Source organism: Aspergillus homomorphus (genome assembly GCF_003184865.1).
Source record: "Aspergillus homomorphus CBS 101889 unplaced genomic scaffold BO97scaffold_1, whole genome shotgun sequence".
In the NCBI taxonomy this organism is placed as follows: domain Eukaryota; kingdom Fungi; phylum Ascomycota; class Eurotiomycetes; order Eurotiales; family Aspergillaceae; genus Aspergillus; species Aspergillus homomorphus.
In genome coordinates this window covers 356468-381207 of record NW_020291887.1, presented here as the reverse complement: position 1 = coordinate 381207, position 24740 = coordinate 356468, and the positions used below count along the sequence as shown (strand labels likewise).

At 53.5% G+C, this 24740-nt stretch overlaps 7 protein-coding genes across 7 annotated transcripts; 5 read left to right on the top strand and 2 right to left on the bottom strand.

The window, feature by feature from the left end:
• The first annotated feature begins 3369 nt into the window (after nt 1-3369).
• Nucleotides 3370-5685, top strand: BO97DRAFT_358961 (Zn(II)2Cys6 transcription factor domain-containing protein). The gene is made up of 4 exons (XM_025692299.1): nt 3370-3744; nt 3835-4375; nt 4436-4579; nt 4636-5685. The coding sequence occupies exons 1-4, from the start codon at nt 3689-3691 to the stop codon at nt 5419-5421; spliced, it is 1527 nt and encodes a 508-aa protein (XP_025556420.1). The 5' UTR covers nt 3370-3688; the 3' UTR covers nt 5422-5685.
• A 110-nt stretch (nt 5686-5795) lies between these two features.
• On the bottom strand, nt 5796-7744 carry BO97DRAFT_358959 (putative MFS transporter; the record flags this gene model as incomplete). Its single annotated transcript, XM_025692298.1, has 6 exons — nt 5796-6135; nt 6190-6517; nt 6578-7049; nt 7109-7273; nt 7336-7369; nt 7516-7744. 6 exons carry the CDS (start codon nt 7742-7744, stop codon nt 5822-5824), a joined length of 1542 nt encoding a protein of 513 aa, XP_025556419.1. The 3' UTR covers nt 5796-5821.
• Nucleotides 7745-8800: 1056 nt separating this feature from the next.
• On the top strand, nt 8801-11416 carry BO97DRAFT_358956 (uncharacterized protein). The gene is made up of 3 exons (XM_025692297.1): nt 8801-8974; nt 9053-9316; nt 9399-11416. Exons 1-3 carry the CDS (start codon nt 8939-8941, stop codon nt 11166-11168), a joined length of 2070 nt encoding a protein of 689 aa, XP_025556418.1. The 5' UTR covers nt 8801-8938; the 3' UTR covers nt 11169-11416.
• Nucleotides 11417-13233: 1817 nt separating this feature from the next.
• On the top strand, nt 13234-15286 carry BO97DRAFT_358952 (Eisosome component PIL1/LSP1 family protein). The gene is made up of 2 exons (XM_025692296.1): nt 13234-14198; nt 14273-15286. Exons 1-2 carry the CDS (start codon nt 13701-13703, stop codon nt 15128-15130), a joined length of 1356 nt encoding a protein of 451 aa, XP_025556417.1. The 5' UTR covers nt 13234-13700; the 3' UTR covers nt 15131-15286.
• A 166-nt stretch (nt 15287-15452) lies between these two features.
• On the top strand, nt 15453-17081 carry pre2 (proteasome core particle subunit beta 5). Its single transcript, XM_025697967.1, has 6 exons — nt 15453-15728; nt 15905-16012; nt 16080-16235; nt 16318-16366; nt 16438-16547; nt 16609-17081. The coding sequence occupies exons 1-6, from the start codon at nt 15597-15599 to the stop codon at nt 16942-16944; spliced, it is 891 nt and encodes a 296-aa protein (XP_025556416.1). The 5' UTR covers nt 15453-15596; the 3' UTR covers nt 16945-17081.
• A 238-nt stretch (nt 17082-17319) lies between these two features.
• On the bottom strand, nt 17320-21443 carry BO97DRAFT_439227 (DNA-directed RNA polymerase I core subunit RPA135). The gene is made up of 3 exons (XM_025697966.1): nt 20877-21443; nt 18381-20820; nt 17320-18325 (listed from the first exon to the last, which is right to left on the bottom strand). The coding sequence occupies exons 1-3, from the start codon at nt 21375-21377 to the stop codon at nt 17550-17552; spliced, it is 3717 nt and encodes a 1238-aa protein (XP_025556415.1). The 5' UTR covers nt 21378-21443; the 3' UTR covers nt 17320-17549.
• Nucleotides 21444-22599: 1156 nt separating this feature from the next.
• Nucleotides 22600-24247, top strand: BO97DRAFT_3029 (ADP-ribosylation factor-like protein). Its single transcript, XM_025691151.1, has 6 exons — nt 22600-23105; nt 23242-23314; nt 23387-23406; nt 23478-23540; nt 23613-23684; nt 23754-24247. Exons 1-6 carry the CDS (start codon nt 23056-23058, stop codon nt 24025-24027), a joined length of 552 nt encoding a protein of 183 aa, XP_025556414.1. The 5' UTR covers nt 22600-23055; the 3' UTR covers nt 24028-24247.
• The last annotated feature ends 493 nt before the right edge of the window (nt 24248-24740 follow it).

Here is a 24740-nt window from a genome sequence, read left to right as displayed (position 1 = left end):
TAGCTCGACGCCCTCGACGCGAGTCAAAACTGACAAATCCCCAACAAATACTGTGGCGGCAATGATGATCACAACAAGCCGATAAAACCATGCTGCTGAGAAAGCTGCAGACCATGATTGGCGTAAGTGCAACCGAGGCAGCGCGCCAGGCTGCAGTTTATTTCCTTGAGACTAATTGACTATTGGAACACCGGGACCATGCTTTGTTCATACTTTCTGTCAAGACGATGAGCGATCTATCGTTAGACTATACACCCAATTAAGGCATTACGCGGCGTAGTGCTCTCCTCTATGGCTCGCGACTTGACTGCCTGAGATAATTATGGCTGATAATCTCGCATTCACAGATTACCTATCGAATCGGAGATGAAGTCCTGCTAGTAGTCCGCCGCGAGAACGGGTTGGAGGCGCTTGAGGGCCCGTATTTGATAGCAACTGTTAACTCTGCAACAAACTACACGCATTGCACCCGAGATAAGGCACCAGTGGGGGGTAGGCGAAAATCTAGAAAGGAAGAGTCAAAGTGCATCAATGATGGGCAGAATGCTGGTCTCAAGGTATAGACTCACGGGGAAAGCCTAGAGATATGACAAGATGGATTGAAATGTTGGAGAGGGCAGTCAACAGAATGCCCGAAGAACATGCGTCGAGACCTTCGCTTATCCGTGCTCTGGCCGTTCGCTTTGTGGGCCGCCACGAAGAAATCCAACAGGCCGCGGGTCTTGACTGAGCAGCTGAATTGGGACAAGAGTCTGTACGGCTCGCGGCAGAAAGTCACCCTGACCGATCAGAATGTCTAGGTCCACTCGGATACATTGTCATTCAAAGATATATGTATCAAGGACGAAGGTGCGATCTGTATCGCGGACACTGCGCATTGGCCGAGGCAACCGAGTTTATGTCGAGAGAGAGTCCCTTAAACCACGCTGCTGCAACTTCCAGGGAGTTATTGAATCCACTCCCGGAAGACCACAGTCAGTGTGCGAATATGGTAGCGAATCTGGCAATTGTTTAGTTCGAACAATCAACAGGTCACTTGGACATCAATTACCAGTTTGTGATAACTATATAAAGGAAGCTATCATAATTCAAAGAGTCGCACTTATGTATAACTTCTAGGGAGACGTCCTTAAAGGTTTGAGCGCCATTCACGCATACGGGTGACGAAACATATCGTCAGAGATGTCACGATTACAGGGAACGAGTGCGGAGGCTCGATAATCTTGAATCTGTCATCATCATGCCGTACGAGCCTTGTGCAACGTCGAGCAATAACCTTGTCCAATGACGGGTGCCACTCAGAAGCAGCGGAGACCATGAGCCAGGCCGTGGATCTTCTGCCGACTCTCAAGCCACACACAATGGAAGATACGAATAAGTAAGAAAAGCTTAGGATTTGTCTGAATTGGCGCTTTGGCTGCAGCTGTAGCCCTGAACACAGGCCGAATGCCTGCCCAGGCATTAGCAATCCTGGAAAATGGCCGCGTGGTCATCGCAGGATTACAATTGAATATGCAATCGGATCTCTCTGAGTTAGAACAACCATATCCCGGTCTGGCTAGGAGATTCATCTCCTTCGAGACGAGACATGGCCACATATTTGGTGAATACCAGTTGGTGAACAGAACACTTCCAATTCATGCCGCTGGATGTCACAACATTGTCGATGAAAATGGAACAGTCATTGACCGGCTAATCTCCTACATGTTATCTGTCAAGTCTTTGCTCCACTCCCGCAGAGGAAAAACACACCAAGGGATCCCAGCAAATGCAGCGAAAGGTGCCCTCCTCGGTTTCATGGCACAAATCCCCGCCATGCCAGTCTCCCCTTCACGGATATCGGAATCGCGGCTCTTGAGCCATCATGCAAAGGATTAGACCTCAACGGTGACGGCCCTTGACCACACCAATGCCATTCTGGACCGACTGTCCAATTTCGAGATCTTCCACTTTGCAGGCCACGGAATTTTGGGCAGCATGGATCTGGGGCGAAGTGTCTTTCCTCACCAAGCGTTGGGAAACGAATCCTTGACAGGGGACAGGATGCGTCAGCAGCATATCTTTGGAAGACCTCCTCTTCTCGCCTATCTCTCTGCATGCTTTGGTGGCTCATGCAAAAACCTAAGATCAAGAGATGAGGCCCTTAGCATTATCAGTGTCTCTCAACTGGTTGGATTTCCATACGTCGTAGGTACTTTGTGGGAGATATCATACCGGCACTGTGTCGATGTCGCTCAAGCTACATACGAGACACTGCAGGGCTGACAGATGAGACTGTTGCTCTAGAGCTTCATTTTGCAATCATAAGGGTCCGGGGTAGTAGCAGATTCTAGACCAGTCCGGACCAAAAAAGCCTTAAAAATTGGTAAGAAGCATAATGGAGATACTCAAGAGGAAGACAGACTTCTACAACAGCTCGAGCGGTGTATGAGGGGAACGACCTGGTCCCAAGTAATGAGCCATCTGAAGAAGGTAGAGACATAAAGAAGAAGGCACGTCAGCAGACAAGGCAGCAGTCTCTTTTTTCTGTGTGCCATATGCATGTACAGTACACACTCCTATAAATAGCTTCAGTGAACGCTGGCGGATATTACCCTAAGATGGTTTGAGATCTGTTTTCCATCGGGATAAATGCAGCACTGCTTGTAATTACATACCTGCCGTCACCGTTACCCACCTGAAGTATACATTGTCCATATTATTAGATTCTAGTCTCGTGAGTAAGCGCGATTGACTGAGGAGCCCAAAAGTATACCTAGCTGACTTGGTCATTGATTGACCAAGCAACAGCCAGACCAGACCGCCAACTTCGTTGCCACCGAGTCATTTTTGGGCAGCAAAGATCGTTAACCGAAAGTTGGTACTGCGATATTTGTGATTTGGATGACATCTATCAAGTCACTAATCATCGGTTTGACCTATGATGACAGTGGCAGTTATCAGGGGAAACTCGGACCAAGCGCAGCAGACGCAGGGTTGCATTGCAGCAGACAGACATGAATGAGTAGTTAGCCTGGGAATAAGTCAAGTCATCTAGAGATTAACTTCGCGGGGGGATTACGACCAGTCACCCTACAGGAAACGCTAGCCTAGAAATGGCTATACCTGCGAGGAGCTGAGGGCTGGGGGGCTGAGTAGATTGTGGAAGTTGCTCAGGCTTGATGCTGCATGCAGATAGGCGACATGGAAGGATTCCGGTTGAGTGGTCTGGGCTGCTAAGGTGAGCGAACCAAGTTCTTGACTTCCTACGGTAGGTCTTTGCCATTAGTCAAGGATTATTTACCAGATTCGGAGTATCCACGTATGCAAGTTACTGTCCTGCACTCCGCAGCGCAGACTGCTATTGAAGTAGCTGCGGGGATGACAACCCCCGCCGCCTGTCGTTCGGGCTTATCCCCGCCCGACCCTCTCTCGATCTTGATGTCGTCTTCACTCCATCAACTCCACCAAGCGTGTTCGACAAGACAAGATCTCTGGCGAACTTACTTGACATTCCCGTTACTGAGTCATCTCAGCTATTGCGGACAAAAGGACGATGAAGCACAATCACCTACCGGCTGTCACCAAAGTGAAGGCTGGCTGGAGTGCCAATCCGCGATTCGTTCTCCTTGCGCTTTCCCACCTCCCTGGACATCCTGAGACGCCTGCTATTTGGAAACTTCGCAAGTCGACAAGGTAATTCCCGAGGATGGGCGGGTCTCCCTATCAATCCCAAGGCTGCATAACCTGCAGACAGCGGAGGGTCAAAGTATGTGTCCAATCTAAGTCTAATTTCTCTGCTATCCTATCGAGTCTGCCCGCAAAGCAGTAACTGATATCCTCCCCCCCACTCACCGAGAACCAGTGCGATCTTGCTAAACCCGAGTGCGCGCGATGCGTCAAGAGAGGCACGCTATGTCTTGGCTACGAGACGAACCGGCACTTTCTCCACCATACACTCATCACGCGAATCGATGACTCCGGCGCAAGCAGCAAGAGACCAGTCACCCAGCGGCTCGGACAACTGAGACCGCTTGCCCTGCCGGCAACCCTGAATCTGGGCGCTGAAGTGCGAACCCAGCTCTTCTCCACATTCATGACCACCTTCTTCGCATCCGACGACAATGTTAATGATCTCAATGCACGGGACGATAGCTGGTACTTCATGATGGCCCGGTTCCCTTCCCTGACGGGCGAGTCGGCGCTTCTAGACCGGTCAGTCATGGCATTCGTATGCACGTTCCTGGGCAGGAAAGCCAACGATAGCCCATTGGCCCGCCACGGTATCGAGTTGTACAGTAATGCGCTGAGGTTAATGGCAGGGTGGCTCAAGCAGAAGGCCACGTCGACGCCTCATCTTCTACTTTATGCTACTATCGTCTTTCATACCTATGAGGTAATGTGAATGACCAGGGGAACGTGGGAGATAGAGATTAACACGAGCTCTGCACGGCAGACAATGCAAACTGGCGATGCTGCTCTGCAAAACAGCTTCGCTCACATACGGGGTGCGACCGCTATTCTTAATCATCCGTCCTTCCAACATGCTCCCGATCAACCTCTTACACAGACGATGATCACTCGACAGAAGTGGGCCGCAGTAAGTCAATGGCGGGATCGTGTCAGCCACTTTATATGACCTAACAGTAGGTGCAGGCTTTCTGCATCACAACGACACCGTCGGTACTTGACAACATGGAATGGGGATGTTCCACGCAAGATCAGAACGAGGGCCCCATGGACGCGATGTTTGCCCTGATTGCCGAAACCGCTCGTCTGCAACGGAGCCTTGACACGAGCTCCCGCCAACCTCATTCGGAGTGCCAGGCAGCCGCCCGAGTGTTACTCCGGCGCTGCTTCGACCTGGCGAAACGGCTTCGAACATATTGGCCGGATGACCAGGGCGATCGCCGTCACCCAGAGGATCATCTTCCCTCACTTTGTGATCCTATCACACTGCGACATGAACATAATGAGCCGCAGACTTCCCCGTTGCCGGATGATCCCTTCAATCTCCCGCCCTACGATTTCGCCGACCTGGGGACTGCCAAAATCTATCTCCTCTACTGGATCGTGGCGATGACGATTCGTAGGTTAATCTATCACACTGAGACACTTCTTCTCAAGGGAGATAATGGCGCGACTGCGCCGCCGGTGGTACTGCGCGTGCCCACGCGCGAGATCTACCGCACGGTGGCCTATCACCTCCAGCCGAGGAACCTGATGTCCTCGACGCATGCGGTCCTATTTGCAGTGTCCGTCTTGTCGAAATGCTGTTTGGATTGTCGCGACGAGACGGGATTTCGGTGGTGCCAGGGCATCTACCGCTTACTTCAGGCACGAGGGTTGGATGTGGCTTCGCGCCTTGGTGAGGCGGACCGGAGACAGTGGGCAGGGATGCATTCGTCCATGACGGAGTTAGCTCTCCCTGTTTCTGTTTGAAAACCATGCTATGTGTAGAGCTAGAATAGCCTCTGAAACGAGTTGCTGGGCTTCGGAGAAATACATACCTAGAAAGCAGACCGCGCCAAGCTAGGGAGGGACGGAGGACATTATCGAGGTATATGCCCCTCGGGATACTTGGCCCTGGAGGCTGCGGGCCACGAGGCGGATTACGATCATGCGTTTCTAATTTACCCCACCCCACGCTTCGGGCTGCTCGGTAGCGGGGATGGATATATCTCAGCTGTGGGAATAACTGCGCCCCTCCTTTAGACAAACACACAGATTCCAACATCGGGCAAGTCGATTATATACAAAGAATTCTACTTCAGTCCTGTCATAAGTCATGACTTCGTCACCGCAACAATTACCGAGAAAGCAATCACGCTAGAACTGAACACTATAACACATATCGAAATCCTGCCCCATAATTCTCCTCCCCCACGGCGGCATCATCCTTGCTCCCAGCTGTCCATCCCGCCGCTGCACCATACCGCTTATCGAGACGGCGATTCTCCCATGCCAAAAGTACTCGCAGAGACAGTGCGAGAATCGTGTTGAAAAACATGAACGCTGCGCAGATCGACAGACCCCGGGTAAAGCGAGGCGAATCACCGGAGGGAAACACATTGGTTCCCAGGAAGGGCCCGCACTGGCCGATGACGTTGAGAATGACGATTCCCATGCCTCGTCGGCTGTCCGAGCCTTGGTTGTCTATATAACCACGTTAGTGCATTGATCGTCGGTTGGAGGGGGATGTTTCCATACTTAGAGCCCAGGGAAGAATATTAGCAATAGACGGGAACACCCCGATAGCGGCGAGAAACACGCCAAGGTAGCGAACACCGACAGAGTCACAGACCGCAAGCAAGACATAGCCGACAGCGCCGACCAAAGAAGCACACGCAATCACCAAGCCTCGCTGTTGGATCCGATCGGCAATCCAGGTCGTGGCGATCGTCACGAGGAAGGACGCAAAGAACGGTGGCGCCGTGAGGCCCTGGGCGTTGATCGAAGTGAATCCCATATCCTCCAAGATCGTGGGCAGAAAGACAGGCAACGACGAGAAGCTCACGTTGCAGCTGAAATACATGAACTGTAGAAGTCGTTAGCATACCTCACGTACAGAACCTGACTAGAACCGGAAACAACGTACCGCCAGGATCCATGCCTTCGCATCCAGCAAAGTATGGCCCAATTCTTTCCAGTCGATCCCAGTCACCCGCTCGCTCTCACCACTCCGTCGAAGAGATCTGGCTCGCGCAACCTCCTTCTCCTCTTCGGTCAGGAAACGGGCGGATGACGGGTGATCTGGCAGATAGAACCAAGCCAGAACGGCGGCCAAGAGTGACGGGCTCCCTTCTACCAGGAACAGCAATCGCCAGTTTGCTAGCTTGGCATGTCCGGAGGTGATACCGTAAGCGAGAGCGCCTGCAAAAGTATTCGCCAGGGGAGCTGCGGACAAGAACATGCCACAACGGAGTCCGAGCTCATGACGGCGATAAAAGAACGATAGCAGGTACGGACTTCCTGGACCAAAGGCGGCTTCCGACATGCCCAGCAGAAATCGCAGAGCCATCAACCCGCCCCAGTTCTGCACTGCAGCCTGACAGGTCGCCACAATGCCCCTATACAGCATTAGACTGTGTCTCAGAATATAGGAGACACAAGTCGATTTTCAACATACCAACTCAACACGGTAATAGCCGCCCATCTGTGTGGGGGCATGATCTTCCACATCAACGCCAGAAATTCGAACAGAGTGTACGATATATAGAAGATGGTCAAGAGCCATGAGTATCGGTTTCCTGTGAGGTGAAGATCTTCCTCCATTCCTGCGATTTTCGCATTTCTGTTGCCCGCATTAGCCGGATGGGTACTGCTAAATGTCGAGTGCATGGCAATCAAGCCTACCCAATATTGCTCCTATCGAGCAGCGATAAGAGATCTGTGCGAGTTCTATCAATTAGACGAAGATTCAGAAAAGACGATAAATCATGTCAAGCTAGAAATCCAGAATATGTGTATCGGGCTCGGAAGCGAGAGGAATGATGACCGACAGTGGAAGATGAATAAGAAACGGGACCAGCATACATAGAAATCCTAACAGGGTCGGCACTCGAAGATCCAACTTCCTCAGCACTCGAGCTTCCATTGCAGGATCTATAGGCATTGTGGATTGAGGCATCTGCGGAAGTGCGGTGTGGGATTCCTCGTCGTGCATGGGCTGCTGCTTCTCCGGATCGTTGCCCGGAGCCTCGACAATGGCGTCGACATCGTCAGCAGGACTGCTAGGGGTGTCTTTCTTTCCGAATAGCCCCATGATGTACTGCAATGTAATGCGATAAGGAGTGACAGGAGTTTGATGGCAGTAACAGGTTATGAGGTGACTTCTCGTGGGGGGGGGGGACACGCTGCTTTATGAACGCGTTCACACCGATACCATAACGCTCTTTACGTTTTCACACAGACCCAATGATTGGACAATGGCCTACCAGCCTGATCTGCGAAGATTAACCCGACCACACGATGGCCACGTCGAGTTAGCTAGGGGTGACGTGAAAAGGTGAGAGAACGAAGGAGGGGGCGCGGTGAGTGGAGTGTCGAGTCGAGTCGACTGAAGTCTTTTTTTCACAGATAGCTTGGTGTGATACGTGGGACGGAGCTCATATCCAATCACCCGAGAGAGCGGGAGGCACAACATGCTAGATGTGCAGGGAATATCCAAAGTGGACGCATGGGGCTCTTGCTTTGCGCTCCTCGGGGATATGATGACATGCTTTCGAACACCCAATTAGGGCGTATGCGGAGACAAACCCACTGGTTCTTTGGTGGCGGGCCAAAGCTTGAAGTAAGGCCATCAGAGCGGGCGCAAGGCTTGGTCAGAACTGAGGAATAGCATTGGATGTTAACCGAGGTGAAAGAGGCTGGATGTTCCAGTCTGATTCGTTTCATCCCCCTTGCACATTTTGATGCATGCCTCTCCCAGCATGAACAAGCATAGAGTGATGCACGTTTCAATTTGGAAGTCGGGAAGAGAGCAGCGGGTGAAATCCCTTCTCGCTGGGCCTCGGGCTGGGTAAGAAGAGTCGATCCAACAAACCTTGGGCGGTGTTTTAGGGGAGAAAGTCCACGCAGTCCGGGGCAATTGAAGCCGTCCAGGAAGTATGATTGCGGGGAATGAGACGATCTTCAGCTGTAAAGAGTAAAAGCGCCCCGACCCCAAAGCTAGTTCTGATCGGGTAATTATTAGTGCCTGGAGTTCTAGGTGTCAAACTGCATCTTGGGCTTTCATGGCTGGCCGTACCGCGCCTGACTGAACCGGTAAAGGAACCTCCAAATTTCCGCGTCGCGTTGAGGATTCGGTGTCTTTGCTTAGCATCCGGCGCCTGGTGACCGCTATCCAGGCTCTCTTACCTTTCAGTCTCGAGCTTCTAATCTGTCAATCAAAATCCTTAAATTCTTTGCGACAGATTCAGTGCTTGCGATCTCCTGCCATTGAGGCTCCCCAGTCAACATGGACGACCCGGCGAATCGTGTTCCCGCGCAGCTGGTAAGTTGAATCGTTCGAGATGGAAAGCGTCGGAATAGAGCTTGAGTGCTGATTCGGAGTCTTATTTAATCACTTTAGCTGCCGCATATGCACCTGGTGTCGCGGCAGCGCTACCCTCTGATGCATATGATGCCCACCGATACTGTTGTCGAATACCTGCTTGGCGCATCGAAGGTCGTGCGCGAACAGCAACCCATGCATTGGACCTTCCTAGATGCGCCCCAGGATGGCTCCGTTATGCTTACCTGGCAGCCACTCAACCAACTCGGAACCAATTTCGCCAGTGATGGATATGTCTGGGCCGACGTCGAACAAGCGTTTACCTTCGATTCTCGCGGCTACGTATGTCTCTCTCCTCTCCGAGCCCTGCCCTGCGGCTGGTCTCCGCGCAGGCAAACCGGCCACTGACACGGAAGGATAACAGACGGTCGAGATGTGGTTACACCGTAGTGGATATCACCCCCCGAACGAGTCCGTGGCGATCCATTGCCGTCGGCGGTATCGCCTGCTACCACCGAAGGTTCCCAACCCCAACCTACCTAATCCCGATCCCGCCTTGTGGATCGTTCACTACACGAGAGCGCCTCCCCAAGATCATATCCCTGCAAGCCGAATTCCTGTCATGCCTCAAGTGCAGAACATGCTAGCTCAGCGACGCTTCCTGCAGAGCCAAGGCCAACTTGCCCGCAAGGACTTCATGCTGCACGATCGGAACAATTGGCCAGCCATCAACTTCCCTCCGCATATGGCGCCTCAGGGCTTCCCGCAGATGCCTGGAGCGTATCCGAGCGCCATGGCCGGACGCCAGCCGTTCTATCCTCCACCCGGACCGGGCGTGCCGCCTCCCGCTGCTGCTCCGCCGGCAAAGGCCGCCCGCGGTCATCGCGCCTCCTCCACCGCTGTCACTGCTGCCACTGCCGATTTCGCCTTGGAAGATGAAGACGTTTCAGCTGGCGACACCATGGATCTACTCACACCCCGTGAAATCAGCAAAGTGCGCTATACGCAACATCATGAGTGGATGGAAGAGATCTTCGCCTCGCCCTATGCCATCCATCAAATCACACCTGTCTCTCTTGGTCTGGGCCGGAAAGGAGAACTCGAGTCGCTGACGGCTGGCTTCTTCGACGCGCCGGTTGGACCTCCCAATGGAGAAACGAAAGAAGCCCCCACCCCCTCGCAGGCTGAGAAGTTAGAACCCGCCAAGGCCGAGGAGTTCGCTGACCGGGTCGCCAAGAAGGTCGCTGACATGACGGCCGAGATTGAAAAGTTGAAAAAGCGCCATGCACGCCGAATGGAGAAATTCAACCGCACCTCTCTGCTCAAGGGCGCAGAACTCCGTCTCAGGGAAGCTGCGGCGGATCCTGCAGAGACCGGGTCGGAACCATGGAGATTGGAAGGTCGCGTTGTGGTTCCCTCAGAAGAGGATGACTCGCAAGCGCCGCATGTCGAAAACCAGGCCAAGTACAAAGTCGACGATATTGTGCGGGAAGTGGAGAAAGTGTGGAAACGGCAGATCGTACCGGAGCCCCGAGTTTCCTGCGTGCAGAAAGGTGGTCTGCTCGAGAAGATCGAACCGGAGCACAAGCCCGAGGCTCAACCAGAGGGTGATGTCGATATGGAAAATGCGGATAGCCACTTTTTGGACCAATTGGGCTCGCCAGGAAATGTTCCAGGGATCTCATCAACGATCCAGGACGCCGGACAGGCCGGACCATCACATGTCCCTAACCAGTCTGTTGCGCCTGGAGCTAGTGGAGTAACTTCACAACCGTCCCAAGCGGCAGCGAACATCCCTCATCAAGGCCCCTCTACCTCTTTGGATATTGAGATGGATATGGGCGACGTACAGCCTGCGAGTGCCGCCGGGGAGACTGGCGACTGGGTTATGGTCAATGATGAGAAGAAGGATCAGGCCGTACCTGGCGACAACTCTTTACCTGTTGTAGATACTCCCGGCAGCGGCCTACAAGGATTGACCCCCGGAAACGCAGGCAGTACCGGGGACAACGGTCTTGACGGAGCCAACTTTGATTTCACCAACATGGACAGCGCTGGCGACGCCCTCGCCGCCTACACCGAGCAAAATGACGGGCTCGACCTCCCCGATCTGGAGAATTCCGCCTTCGGAGACGCTTTCCACGCGTCCGATAATGAAAATACTCACCATCACGATGCGGACGACATGTCGTAAAGAGGGGTATCGGAGACGTCTTTGGTGGTTTCGGGAGTGCTTGGATGTCTGATAATGAATCGGTGTGGTGTTGTTGGTATGGTTTCCACCATTTGGCTTGGCGCTGGATCTGTTTTCTTTTTGTTGTCTTCTGCTTCTCAGCCCTATATCAGGTCAAGGGGAGAGGCGGAGACTAGTGTAGACATAGGATTAAGCCTTTCCGTCTGCTTCACTGTGAATCAATCTGGTGGCAGACTTCTGAATTTACCACTAATTCTTCTACCATCTCTATCTATCGTGATCACTACGACGGTGCTTCATAGAACTTGAGATGCATCTATCAACAACAAGTTTCCAGCTGCGATTCGAGATTGCTTTCCAATCACCAAAGAGTACTTTCCCGACAATATCAGCTGCTCGAGAGCATCATCTTTCAAATGAGAATCTAGACCTTGTGCCGGGCCCGACAGTCGTTTCCATGCAGGCAGCCCTATGCTCCTGTAACTAACGCCGCACACCAGTCACATCGCCCCATCACCAGCCGCCAACACTCAAGGTTATTTATCCTACCCGTCATTAAACTATGTCAAGCGATATAGACAACCGCTGTCCTCATTCCTTCTGAATCATTTGTGGTTGGGTTCCCCCATCACCGGGTCCGATCACCCGCATGGGGGGTCAAATGATCCCCGTTTCCGGATTGGTCTGAGGGGGCCGCAATAAAACAGTTCTACTACCTGCTACCCTCCCATACAAAACCTTTGGAAGCTATTTTTCTCGGGGTGACATTCAGGAACGTGCTTTGACCTCCTTCACTCGTCGGTCGTGTCACTAGTTTTGAAACGAAGGTCTGGATCTTGATTCTCCGGATTGATCCCATTCTTATACTTCGGATGTTGGCTGATTCGAGTATGCAGAATAAACCGAACAGCATTGCCGTCTTACGTTCGAGAGTACACCTACTATTGAGACACCGAGCGCGAGCTCAGAGATCAGAAACATCGCCGCATTACCGCTCCCGCTTCCTAGGGGACCACTACAATCGCACGATGTGTTTCACCGACTGCGACGACGACGTCTCAAGCGTGTGTATCAAAGAGTATAGGTGCAGCTCTCGTCGTCGTTGCGGCGACCACCACCGTCGCCGCCGCCGAGGTAGTGGTAGCTGCAGTGGGAGTAGCAGCAGCAGCAGCGACAGCAATGACAGCAGCGACAGTCCTACTGCTGGTGGCGGTCATGAAAACACCTGCAGCTGCAGCTGCAGCCCCGTCCGCCCTCCTCCCCGATGCTACTCGCCGCGCCGCTGTGCTGCGCCGCCACGGGGCTCCTACACCTCCATCCGCCGCAGTCGATGCCGCACCGTCGAGGAATCCTTGATCCCGATCCGGGTGGAAAGGCCCCCGCCGGCGCGGTGGGTGGATGTGCGTGCGTATCGGTGCGTCCCGGCCGTGGAGTGCTTTGAGATCCTGGAGCCGGAGGAGTGCCTCGTTAGGCGGAGGTGCGGTGGGGGGAGGGTTTGGGAGATGGAGACTGATGTGGATGTGGAGGTGGAGTATATTCCTGCTCGCTGTTAGGGAGAATTCGAGATGGTTGGGGTTGAGGTTGGTGTTTGTTTGGGCGTGTGATCTCGTCTTTGTTTCTGTTGTTGTTTCGCTGATGGCGTGCTTTTTCGTCTTGAGTTCGGAATGCTTTATTTCTGGGTTAAGATTGAGATGCTCTGGGAAGCTGAAAGGAAGGGGGGTCCGGGGGTTCTCCCCCGGGACTCTTATGGTATTCTGGCTTGGGGGTAGACAAGGGGAGAATGTGTTTGATGATTGACTTGGTTTATGCTTGTGCGCTGAATTGTTGTTTAGTTTCTCCGGATTGAGTTTGTGTGGTGATGTATGTCTGTATGGTATGTATGTATGTAGCTCGTGATCTACAATCACTGAATCAAGCAAGGATGGGACTATACTGGATCCTGCCGTGGCCACCACCACCCGATAAGCGCGGGAGATTTAGACTCGACGCCAATCCATGGTCAACGATGAACTGCAAGCGGACAATGACTTCAACAACTTCTTCACATCCGCCCATGCCCGCATGACGTCACGGTACGCCATCGAAGACTATCAGATCATTACAACACACAAAGTTCCCTCCATCGAGGTGGTCGTCGACAGTATCTCAGTTCAATTCCGTGTTTCAGATTGACAAGACTAAATACCACGAACGGTGGTTCTTGGATATTGAAGACTACCCGCCGAATACTTAGTGTTGGGGTTGGCATTGACCACTGCCCCTTATTGTTATTGTTGTTACTATTACTCTCGACTTTCAGGGAAGGTGCGATCTTACCTTGAAGTTACCTTGGACTTACATATTGTACTGCTGTTCTTGTACACTCCAACATTTGCACCTGCTCTCAATACAATCTGTGGTTTTGTGCTGTATAGCCATCGAAAACAAAGCGAATTCGCAACAGAGTAAAGTGTTACGGCAATCATGTATGCAAGCCAGATTCCAGCCTGATAGGCACTGCCCCAATAGCTGATCACACCCAGGAACCGCAACATGTCCATCCGCGGCCGGAGGAATTCGGTGCCCTCGCGGGCCCGATTCAGCTTCTCGACCCTGCGCGGCCACCAGCAGCCCGAGACGAGTCGGCGACTGAACCAGCTCATCAAGAACGAGAACACGGCCATCAGCGCCCATGAGAAAGCCGGCCGCGAGCGGGTCTCGATCGCCAACCAGCTGTCGGACTGGGGCGAGTGGACGGAGGACGACGCCGTCTCGGACATCACCGATAAACTGGCCGTCCTGATGGCCGAGATGGGCGAGCAGGAGGACAACTTCGCCCAGTACCTCGAGGAGTATCGCATCGTCCTGAAGCATATTCGGGACACGGAGAACTCGGTGCAGCCGTCGCGGGACCAGCGCGCCAAGATCGCGGATGAGATCCAGAAGCTGAAGTGGAAGGAGCCGCATAGTAACAAAATCAACATTCTGGAGCAGGAGCTCGTTAGAGCCGAGGCGCAGAATTTGGTGGCGGAGGCGCAGTTGACTAATGTGGTATGTTTTTCTCTAGCCTGTGTGGAGGTGTGAGAATGGACCGATGTTGACTGTAGCGCTTGTTGCCCGTGTAGACGAGGTCGAAGTTCAAGGAAGCATATGATATACATCTCGCGGCTGTCATCGAGCGGGGAGAGAAGCAGATTCTGCTCGCCCGTCATGCACGTCGTTTGCTCAACCACCTGGATGATACTCCTGTCGTGCCCGGGGATTCTCCTCACGAGTATGACCAAACTGCGGCCACGAGACAGGTCATTGAGGATGCGGAGAACGAACTTCGCGCGTGGGAGAGCAGCGCCGAGCCCATTCATTCTTCGGCTGGGGATGTCCCTGACAGCACGCTGCTGCCAAGGTCTGGCCGTAGGGTTCGTGACTCGCAAGGTGCCTATGCAGTCGAGACCACAGCCTCGGACTCTGTGCGAGACGTGAATGGTTCCGCCGAAGGATCATACGCTCACGGCACTGGGGCGAACGAATATGCCCGCGATACCCCAGCGGAGCCATATGTGGAGGGCAACGACCCTGGAGCGTACACTGATAGATCCCATCGGGAGTCATCTGCCAACGGCACTGATCATGAGCGCTACGTCGAGGGTGCGGGTTCTGAGCTGTATGCTGACAGCTCCGCGCCAGAGCCGACGGCCACCCGTGCTGAAGAAGAACACTACACCAACAGTGCAGCTCAAGACCCAGCCGTCCTCACTGGAACTGAGGCGCAGTCTAGTAATATGCCCGATATAGAAGATAAGTACACCGGCAAGAATGTCCTGGGACAGACTGCCAACGGGGCTGTTCCAGAGACCGTTAACAAGACCGGAGAAGAGCTGCCGCGGGCATCAGAGGACTTGCAGTCCTTCAATAATCCCCGTGGCTCAGAGGTGCCATATGTGTCAAGCCCTACCCCGGCGCATCCAATTGCTGTTCCGATTTGAGACCTGCCTGTTCTTGTTCGATTTTGGTTTTGGGCCTTGTATTTGTATGTCTTTATGTGTCGTTCTCGCTACGATGAAATAAATTAGGGGTTCAGGTCAGGTCACCGAACCAGGAGAAGGAAGATCTGAACATAGCTTGTGTTTAGTTAGTAGGGTATAGTTATCAATGCGATGTCTTGTCTTTGTGATGTTCCTGCTGTAGTGTAATGTCAGTGTCAGTGTCAGTGTCAGTGTAGAGGGTACTTGCACGTGACCCAGGCGGCAAGGCGTGACGCGGACGGAGGCAGCATTGGAGCTCCCCAGCAAGCAATCCGCCCTCAATCACCAAAGCTCCCGAGCTGCAACTTCCGCCTTCTCCATCTCTCTCTCTACCATCTCCACCCTTATCTTTCCACCTCTCGCTGTATTCTGTCTCCTCGTCCCATTCACTTGCCATACTAGACCCATTCATCAACTCTCGCACATTATGGATAAATTGGTCGCCCAATACACGCGGACGCCGCATCAGAATGAGTTCTACTCTGAGCAAGAACAGCGTGAGCTCACCGAGAGCCTTCCGCCGCTGTCCTTGAAGTTCAACCTCCCTCCAGTCGACGATGTGAGCCCATTCCCCAGTGGTTTCTGCGTGCTGCTCGGGCCTCAGTCTCCGTGGGTGTCAATCCGATATGCACTCGGACTCGCCGCCGCTGCCGTCGCCCGGACAGACACTCTGGATTGTCCTCCCCCATTAAGCCGTTCATATCAGCTAACCTGGAGCGTTGCTCTTCAATCTAGTCCAGAGCCTTCCTCCGCGCGATGACCGATGACCACTCGAACCCCAGCTGCCCCATCAAACTTGCCCACGGAACGACGACGCTGGCCTTCCGTTTCCAGGGCGGAATTGTATGCCGTCATCACCACCCTTTCCCCTACCTCCGTTGCTTAGACTGATGGTGTTCTACTTGCAAAGATCGTCGCGACCGATTCCCGAGCCACCGCTGGAAACTGGATCGCCAGTCAGACAGTGAAGAAGGTGATTCCTGTTTCGCGGCTGAGCCGCGGTGAAGATAAGAAGACGTCCGAGCCGACTCCTGGTCTTTTGGGTACCATGGCTGGAGGTGCTGCTGTATGTGCTTTCCCATAAGAGAGCTGGGGGTGCCGGTATTCGGAAATGAACGGAAATGCTGACGGGATATCCCCACATCCAGGACTGTCAATATTGGCTGCGATACTTGAGCCAGCAATGCACACTCCACGGCAAGTTTGCTCCCGCCCCAACGGGGCAACCTTGCACCCTCAACGATAAACTAACACCTTGGGTATTCCAGAAATCCGACACAAGCGCCGCATCACCGTGGCCGCCGCTTCGAAGATCCTCGCCAACCTGACATACGCCTACAAGGGAATGGGTCTGAGCATGGGAACGATGTTAGCCGGCGTACGTTTCCCCCCTGGTGTCTAGGCTTTCGAACTCATTGTCTAACACACTGCCAAAATAGATGACCCCCCAAGAAGGTCCCGCGCTCTACTACATCGACTCGGACGGCACCCGGCTGGCCGGCAACCTCTTCTGCGTGGGCTCCGGTCAGACCTTCGCCTACGGTGTTCTGGATGCCAACTACCGCTACGACCTGACCGAGTCCGAGGCCCTCGAGCTCGGCCGCAGAAGTATCCTGGCCGCCATGCACCGCGACGCCTACTCCGGTGGCTTCATTAACTTGTACCACGTCAAGGAGGAAGGCTGGATCCACCACGGCTTCGACGACATGAACCCCATTTTCTGGAAGACGAAGCTCGAGAAGGGCGAGTTCTCCAATGTCACGTCGGAGTTGTAAGGTTGACTTTTCTGTGACGTGACTCCTTTCCTGGTCCTTGGGGTCCAGGAGGGGTGTTCTCTCGGGTGACCGAGGGGAAAGGGGGTTATATTGTTTGTATGGTGGATACTACTTATGAAATGATCACTCGATACTCTTCTTACTTCCCTCCATACTAGTGGGTAAATTCATTGTAGACACGTACAATCTGAATTGTTTGGCCAGCAGCAGCATTAGAGTTTAGAAAAGCCAGGCTGAATGATCAGACTACATGCGCCTGTAGCATTGGAAGAGCATACAGACAGAACTAAATGACGGGGCCTACTCGAACTCCGAAATCACAAATCTGAATAAGAAAATCCGTATGAACAGCAGCAGCAGCAGCAGCAGAAATACGTACAAGTCCATACCACATGGCAATCAATACAAACATCTCTCCAAGACCAACACTAAATAAAAAGAAAAATTGCTGGAATACGCCCATCTATGACAAACACGACACAACAAAGAAGAACAGATCAATGCTTTTTGAGGACACACAATTGCGCTCTGCCTTGACTATGAGAAATCTTGCAGAAGGACAGCCAGACGGAACGTGTGCGGTGTCCTCGAATTCAAACCCGGGCTCAATTGTCGACCCAGAATTTCATGCGGATGCCCATAGCAGCGAGTTCGACGTCCAGGTAGCGAAGGACACCGGGGACAGCGACGACGGTGACGTTATCACCGCCGACGTAGCGGCGGCCGTCGCCATCCTCCCAGACGACAGCGCGGGAGTCATCGAAGACTGCTTCGCGGGCGCAGCGACGGCAGCGGACGAGGCCGGACATACCGCTGGGGCCGCTGGGGCCACCACTGCTGCTCTGGTTGGAGGCGGCCTTTGCGGCGGCGATGCGGGCCTTGCTGGAGCCGGCGGACGAGGCGACGACCTGGGTGGAGAGGAAGGAGCCGCAGTCGCGACAGATCCAGGAGCGGGTGGAGTCGGAGCAGTTCATCAGGCGGTCCTGCAGCAGGAAGGCGGCGCCGTGGGCGATCAGCGAGTCGCGCTCCATCTCACCGACACGGATACCGCCACCCTTGGCGCGGCCCTTGACCGGCTGGCCTGTCAGATTGTTCACCGGCCCCGTGGTGCGCACCTGGAACTTGTCGTTCACCATGTGACGCAGACGCTGGTAGTGCACCACGCCGATGAAGATGTCCGCTGCGAACTCCTTGCCTGTGATCCCGCTGTACAGTGGCTCATTGCCGAAGTAGTTGTATCCTGCCTTGCGGAGCTGGTGTCCGAAGTAGTCGACTGCTGTGTTCTCTTCGGAGAATTGGAACGGAGTGCTGTCCTGTGGGTGGCCGTGCAGGGCGCCGGCTTTGCCGGCCATTGACTCCACCATTTGGGCGATTGTCATACCTGCGATGATTGTCAGTTTGTGGTGAACGGAGGATGGGGGTTCCAAGAGGCTTACGGGAGGGGAAAGCGTGAGGGTTGATGATCAGGTCGGGCTGGATGCCGCTCTCGGAGAAGGGCATATCCACTGCCGGCCACAGCTGAGAGCAGACACCCTTCTGTCCGTGACGAGACGAGAACTTGTCACCGATGATGGGCTTTCTGGGGATGCGGTACTTGACACTGATGGATTGGCAGGGCTCGACACCGGACTCGGCGCCCAAGATGCGCACGCTGTCGATGTATCCCTCTTCCGCATCCTTGTACTTCACGAAATGGGTGACGCCGTCCACGTTGACATAGGAATCGGTGGCCGCGTCATACCGCACGTTGTGCCACGCTGCAACATAGCTGCCTTCCTTGACTCTGGCGCCGATGTGCGGCAGACCGTCCTCGTCGAGCGTTGCACGCCATTCAGCTTTGATCTGGTCACCGGGCGCGAAGCCGAAGAGCTTGGTGATCTCGCGTCTGGACTTGCCTCTGCGGGAGTCGTTCTCGTCGAGGCCGTGGACCTTGGTCTTGTAGATTGTACCGTGACCGAAACCACGCTCGTGAGAGGATTTGTTGATGATCATAGCGTCGTCCATGTCGTAACCGGTGTAGGAGATAATAGCAACAATGGCGTTCGTGCCGTTAGGGAAGTTGTCCAGACCGTAGGCGTTGTACAGCGGCGACCGCACGATCGGGGTCTGACCAGTCTGCAACCGGTAAAGCTTGTTGTCCGTACGGTAATCGATAGCAGTACCGGGCGTACCCATTGTCTGCTTGCTCATCTGACATTGGTACATGTTACGAGGGGACTGGTTCTGATCGGAGAAGGGCGTCATGTTGGCGACAATGGAAAGCATGTTGGTAGGAGTGAACTCAATGTGAGTGGAAACACCCGAAATGAGATCGTTGGGCATGCACGCAATTTCCATGAAGGGCTGTTCGAAGGGACCGACGTAGTCGAGCTTGCCAAGGGGCAGGTACTTGACGGGTCTGAACATTCTGGCGGCTTGCGAGAACATGTAGATACCCGGATACTGACCGCCAGTAGAGTTGGGAACATAACCGATCTCCAGCTCGAGAGGGATTCGGTCATCTCCTGCCACCTTCCAACGTCTCAGCGTGTTCGCAATGGCACCGGCCTGCTTCGGTGAGCAGTATCCGATAATACGACCATCCAACTGGACAGTCACGTTCTCCTCCACAGAAACTGACGACTCAGAACGAACACCCAGCTGCACCAATGCCTTGGGGACCTTTGATACGTCGACGTCGCTGGTAGCGATCAAACACTTGTGTGCAAGATGGTTAAGCAGACCACAAGGAGCTCCATCAGGAGTGTGTACGGGGCAGAAGAAACCCCAACTTTCAGGCAACAACTTACGAACCGTAGTGGTCTTCAGCTGGGCGAAGAAGCTACCTCTGTGAATCATGCGGAAGTGACTGATGAACCGGTAGAAGTTGATCTTTTCCGCCATAACGGTGTAACCGGACGCCTGCTGCAAATCGAGACCCGTGGGACTGACGAGGTTACCGGTAGAGAGGAAATATTCCAGAGCTCCTCCGATATTCTCGTTGGACCGCTTCACGATCTTGCTGAGGAAGTCTCTCTCGAAAGCGGAATCGGTGAACTTGGCTCCGCTATTCCGGTTGGACCAGTCTCTCAGGATTGGGCTGAAAGACCGCACCCACTCCTCAAGCCTTTCCTTGAGAAGCATTCCATAAAGGAAACCACCAAGAAGGATCTCTTGATTAGAAACCGCATCCGGGTTGTCCGGAGCGCAATCGCCGGCAACCAACGCGTAGAGCTTTCTGATCATGAACAGGAGCATCTTGAACTTGTCGTAATCCTGGGTTTCGGTGACATTGTGACAGCCCAGGTGGGGAAGGACAACCTTGCGAAGGAACTCTGTACCAGCATCCTCATTGGACATGTCGGCTGCTACGCCGAGAACGGGCTTGAACTTCTCTCCGAGATACGATCGACAGGCCGAACGACTGTGTTTGTTGTATGCCTTGTACGTCCGAAGCAACAGCTCCACACGATCCGTGATGAAAGTGTTCTTGATGCCCTCGGACGAGGCGTTACCGACGATTCCCTCGAAGATCTCGCGATCATTCGTCTCCACCAAAGCCTTGAGGATCATCATCACCGGGATGAGGTACTCGTTCTTTCTCCATGAGAAACGGAAGGTCAAGTTGCCGTCGGTCAGGTAGTGTAGGGAATTTGTTTGCGAGGTCTGATCTGGCCGCACGGATCGAATCTGGATACCGTATTTGGTGTAGGTGTGACCACGCTTGACGAAAGAACCACGGACGATCGCCATGGGGTAGTTTCGCTTTCCGACAACCAACATTCGGATGAGTTTCTCGTTTCCGTTGACGATGAAATAGCCTCCCAATTCCTCCGATTCTTCCTTGTGCTCGACAAGTTCGTGTGGGGTCGCCTTCTCCAAGTGGCATCGATTGGTCTGCCAGCGTGGTCAGTAACTCAGGGCCACCAGGAATACCCCCATTGCCCACTTACTCTCAGCATAATGGGAACCTGGCCCAATTCCCGGACCGACTCCATCCAGTCGCCATTGTTGACCTGCCACTCAATTCGAGCGCGCAGCTTTCCACGATACGTTGCATGTCTCTCTCGACATTCCGAGGGGTAGATATTGCGGTTGCGAGTCGCGAACTTGTTGGTGGGGGGAAGAGCTGGCTTCTCGAGGAAAACCTCACTGATCCGAACATTGAGCCGGTTCCGCCGGGGTGCCTTGCGACCCTCCGCAATGCGAACCTTCTTCTGCTCGGAGGTTTCGACATCCCCGTCCAGGAAGGTCTTGGTGCCGATGTCCTTCAAGGCCTCTTCCAGGGTCTTGGGGCCGTCGAAGAGCGCATTGAAAGAATCGACGTGCGGCCGGATGGAGGCGGCCAACGCAGGGTATGCGGTATGATCGGTAGGAGGGTTTCTGAACAGCTTCTCACGCTTCAGAACATCGTAGTTGACAGACCAATCGGTATCTGTCGCGGAGGGAGCCATGGTGAAGACACACACTGGCGCAGTGGAAGCGCTCTTTTACCCAGAAGACTGGAGTGAGACCCCAAGTTCAGTCTGAGAAACGGACGAAGCCTCATCCTCGTCCGACGGGGAAATTTTTCGAGGTGGATCCCGCGGACAGATATCATCACGTGCTGATAGCCATGCAGCTTTGGCGGTCTGACGGTCTGACGGCCTGACAGCCTGAGGCAGGAGTCACGAGGCAATCTCCGTTGACCGCCTGGCAATATTCCGATGCACATCACGGGACTCTTCGCATGGGACAGAGTTCTCGGAGGCCTTACCGCCTTACTAAGTAGGCAACTAGGCAAAGAGCGGGCGGGACTGGACCGGGCGGGCCTCCTTCAAAGCTCAATCAATCAATCAATCGCGGCGGCAGACCCATCCTCCGTCATTCTCAATTGTTTAGTAGTATGGAGTTTAGGGACTTATCACGTCGGGTCGAGGTCGAGGCTAAGTGGACGCCAGGCCGCCGGCGTTTCCCACTCTTATGCTGGTGGACGAGAATTCGCCTTCTGATTTTGAGACTGTGACTTTGTACAGTCAGTCTTAGTCCTGTTGGCTACGATATACGAACCCTGGCGGGAGAGTGAAAAGGGTGACGGACGATTGGCTGGTAGTTGCGAGTGCAGCAGTTCAATATCATCATTCTATTAATCTTGATGCTCCCGGGAATTGCCGTCTATTCCTGGGCTGGCTACATTTTTCAGCGCTGGGGACTTGGTTAGCCACTGACCAGCCTCCCTAACCGTATAGTATTTAGTCTTCCTACTACATGGGTGTAAGTTAGGTACAAGTATCTAGTTGGCTATAGCCTCTCAGTCCTCCACCGATCGACTGTTTTCAAAAGGAAAAATCTGCGACTGGAAGACAGGACGGCCATACCTTGACCTGACAGGGACCCGGCAGGACTAAGAGTCTAAGAGTGTAAGACTAGTAACTAGGTAGTAGTAGCAACTCCTCAGTAGGCGCTCCCCTCTCCCTCGTTTCGTTTCTTCCCAGCCGCGGCGGCGCAAGAGCGAACGGTCATGTGTGCACATACTTAGTAGTTTAGTTCCCATCAAAGCTACTAAACTACTGTACTTCATTTTCACCACAAAGCAGAAAAATCAAAAACCCGAAAACGAAAAAAAAGAAAGATACCAGAAGAAGAAAATATTCTTCTTGCTCCCCACCCTTCACTAGACACGCCTAGAGGGCTTGTCAAAATCCTGGAAACTTGCCGCCTCGATCGATGGTGGTTTGGCCTCTGGGAGTTTTACTTTTCTTCCTTTTTCCACCCTTTACAACAACAACAATCTGCCGCAGTCTTCAAGTCACCGGTTGCCCTCCTACGCCGCTTCTCACGTTTTCCTAACCGGTTGCTTGCAATTTACAATCTACAGTTCGTTTTTGTCCGCCGGGTCTGTTTCTTTTCCTTCTTTTCCCCTCGCTTCTGATGAGGACGGTCTTCCTCCCTTCAACCAGCGATCCCCACCCCACTCCCACTTTACAACATCCGTGTCCTTGGAAACTCGATATAATCGCCCACCCCGTCGTCGATCACCCACCAGCCAAGTCAAGCTGCAACTTCCCACCTGCTATTACCCACGCACGCAACTCCAAAGGTATTTCCGACCACCACTTTTCTGTTTAGCCTTCCCAACCTCAGTTTCCCAAAATGGCGGGTATCTTCCGAACGATCTATGACTGGCTCCTGAGGATGTTCTGGTAAGTGGGCCGTTGTTCCCCCCGTCTTGAAGTAAATCGTCCTCTTCTCCGGAACTGGTCCCTCCTTCGGCCCCGTCCACGCCGTCAGGGCATAGAATGGCTTGCTAAGATCAAACCGTATTTGATGACTTTGCAGGGCGACAGAGATGGATGTCACCATGATCGGACTCCAGAATGCAGGGAAGTCTTCCCTGTTGCGTGTACTTGCGGTATGCCTCGGCCCGTCATCATCCAGCCGGACTACCATCGTTTCTGAGCACGGTTGCTAATTCCATTCACAGGGGGGCGAGTTCACTGTAGAGTAAGTTCGATCGCGTTGGACCTGGTCCGACCGTGACGCGGAGTTATTCGATCACTAATGCGCAGTTGTAGTTCGATTCCCACCATCGGGTTTAACACAAAGCGTGTCCAGAAAGGACATGTGACTCTGAAGTGGTGGGTGCCTTGTCCAAGGATTGAGCTGTGGTGTAAGCTTGTGAAACGAACAGGTGACTGACGCGAATGCAGCTGGGATCTCGGAGGACAGCCGCGATTCCGACCGATGTGGGAGCGGTACTGCCGGGGCGTCAATGCGATCGTGTAAAGCCCTACCCTCCCCCATTCCTGGACGACAGTTTGGGATATTGAAGCCGCTGACTGGCGCATTAGTTACATCGTGGATGCAGCCGATCGCGCGGCCCTGCCCGTCGCCACCGAGGAGCTGCATGACCTGATGAAGAAGTCCGCGCTCGATGGGATCCCCCTGCTCGTGCTGGGGAACAAATCGGATCTCCCAAATAAGTTATCGGTCGATGATCTGATCGAAGCGATGGACCTAAAGTCCATTACCCACCGCGAGGTGAGCTGCTATGGTATCAGCGCGAAAGAAGAAACGAACCTCGATGCGGTCCTGCACTGGTTGATTGCCCGTGCCAGCCGCTAGATGTCAAATCCAAGGACGGCACCAGAGCGACTTGACCCAGTAGTCCCTGCCATCCTTTTATTCTTGGTCCCAGACACGAGATCAAGAACCGTAGACTGCAACCGTTGCGCGCGGCTCGCGGCCTCATTGTAACGATGTGAACGTTTTTGTGAGCCAGGCACATTGTCCCATTTGTTAACGAAGCCTTCTGTTTCATGGTTGTCGCATTGGAGTTATTCGCTCATGTCTTGCATGTATTTTATCATATCAACGGAGGCAGATCATCAATCGAGAAGATTGGCGCCATGACCGGTTCATCAGAAGACTAGACAAGTGAATTCGAAGTGTTGATGTGTAGGAATTAGCAGAAGTCTAAAGTGTGATCGGGCTACCGGAGGAGAAAAATTGGCAGAAATGGGGTCCATGAAGGAAAACTCGAGCCTGGACCCTGAATCGAGGGCATGGCCCTCTCTTTATTCAAGAGAATTAGACTACTCGTGAATGGGTTCGCCCATGGGGTGGGGAGAAGGGGAAAGAAAGAAGAAACAGGCAAACCCAAAAGGGCCACACACAGACCAAGTGATGCGTTGGCAATGCAGATGCGAAGACGGGAACTAAACCCAGCCCTTCGTCTTCCCATGGCGAATCCAGCAAATCCCAGCCCCGCCAGCAGGGCTCAGCGAAGGTTCAGGGCGTTCTGGGGTTCAAAACACCTCCTCGAGTTTCTCTCACTC

Excerpts from the sequence above, each read along its gene's own strand:
- BO97DRAFT_358961 (XM_025692299.1), top strand. The coding sequence starts at position 3,689 with ATGGGCGGGTCTCCCTATCAATCCCAAGGCTGCATAACCTGCAGACAG. Across the intron at positions 4,376-4,435 it reads TCGTCTTTCATACCTATGAG|ACAATGCAAACTGGCGATGC; the intron begins GTAATGTGAATG and ends TCTGCACGGCAG. Across the intron at positions 4,580-4,635 it reads CTCGACAGAAGTGGGCCGCA|GCTTTCTGCATCACAACGAC; the intron begins GTAAGTCAATGG and ends CAGTAGGTGCAG.
- BO97DRAFT_358956 (XM_025692297.1), top strand. The coding sequence starts at position 8,939 with ATGGACGACCCGGCGAATCGTGTTCCCGCGCAGCTG. Across the intron at positions 8,975-9,052 it reads ATCGTGTTCCCGCGCAGCTG|CTGCCGCATATGCACCTGGT; the intron begins GTAAGTTGAATC and ends TAATCACTTTAG. Across the intron at positions 9,317-9,398 it reads CCTTCGATTCTCGCGGCTAC|ACGGTCGAGATGTGGTTACA; the intron begins GTATGTCTCTCT and ends GAAGGATAACAG.
- BO97DRAFT_358952 (XM_025692296.1), top strand. The coding sequence starts at position 13,701 with ATGTCCATCCGCGGCCGGAGGAATTCGGTGCCCTCGCGGGCCCGATTC. Across the intron at positions 14,199-14,272 it reads AGGCGCAGTTGACTAATGTG|ACGAGGTCGAAGTTCAAGGA; the intron begins GTATGTTTTTCT and ends TTGCCCGTGTAG.
- pre2 (XM_025697967.1), top strand. The coding sequence starts at position 15,597 with ATGGATAAATTGGTCGCCCAATACACGCGGACGCCGCATCAGAATGAG. Across the intron at positions 15,729-15,904 it reads ACCTCCCTCCAGTCGACGAT|TCCAGAGCCTTCCTCCGCGC; the intron begins GTGAGCCCATTC and ends TCTTCAATCTAG. Across the intron at positions 16,548-16,608 it reads TGGGAACGATGTTAGCCGGC|ATGACCCCCCAAGAAGGTCC; the intron begins GTACGTTTCCCC and ends CTGCCAAAATAG.
- BO97DRAFT_439227 (XM_025697966.1), bottom strand. The coding sequence starts at position 21,377 with ATGGCTCCCTCCGCGACAGATACCGATTGGTCTGTCAACTACGATGTT. Across the intron at positions 20,821-20,876 it reads AGGTTCCCATTATGCTGAGA|ACCAATCGATGCCACTTGGA; the intron begins GTAAGTGGGCAA and ends CCACGCTGGCAG. Across the intron at positions 18,326-18,380 it reads CCCTCACGCTTTCCCCTCCC|GTATGACAATCGCCCAAATG; the intron begins GTAAGCCTCTTG and ends CAATCATCGCAG.
- BO97DRAFT_3029 (XM_025691151.1), top strand. The coding sequence starts at position 23,056 with ATGGCGGGTATCTTCCGAACGATCTATGACTGGCTCCTGAGGATGTTC. Across the intron at positions 23,407-23,477 it reads GGGGGCGAGTTCACTGTAGA|TTCGATTCCCACCATCGGGT; the intron begins GTAAGTTCGATC and ends GCGCAGTTGTAG. Across the intron at positions 23,541-23,612 it reads GGACATGTGACTCTGAAGTG|CTGGGATCTCGGAGGACAGC; the intron begins GTGGGTGCCTTG and ends ACGCGAATGCAG.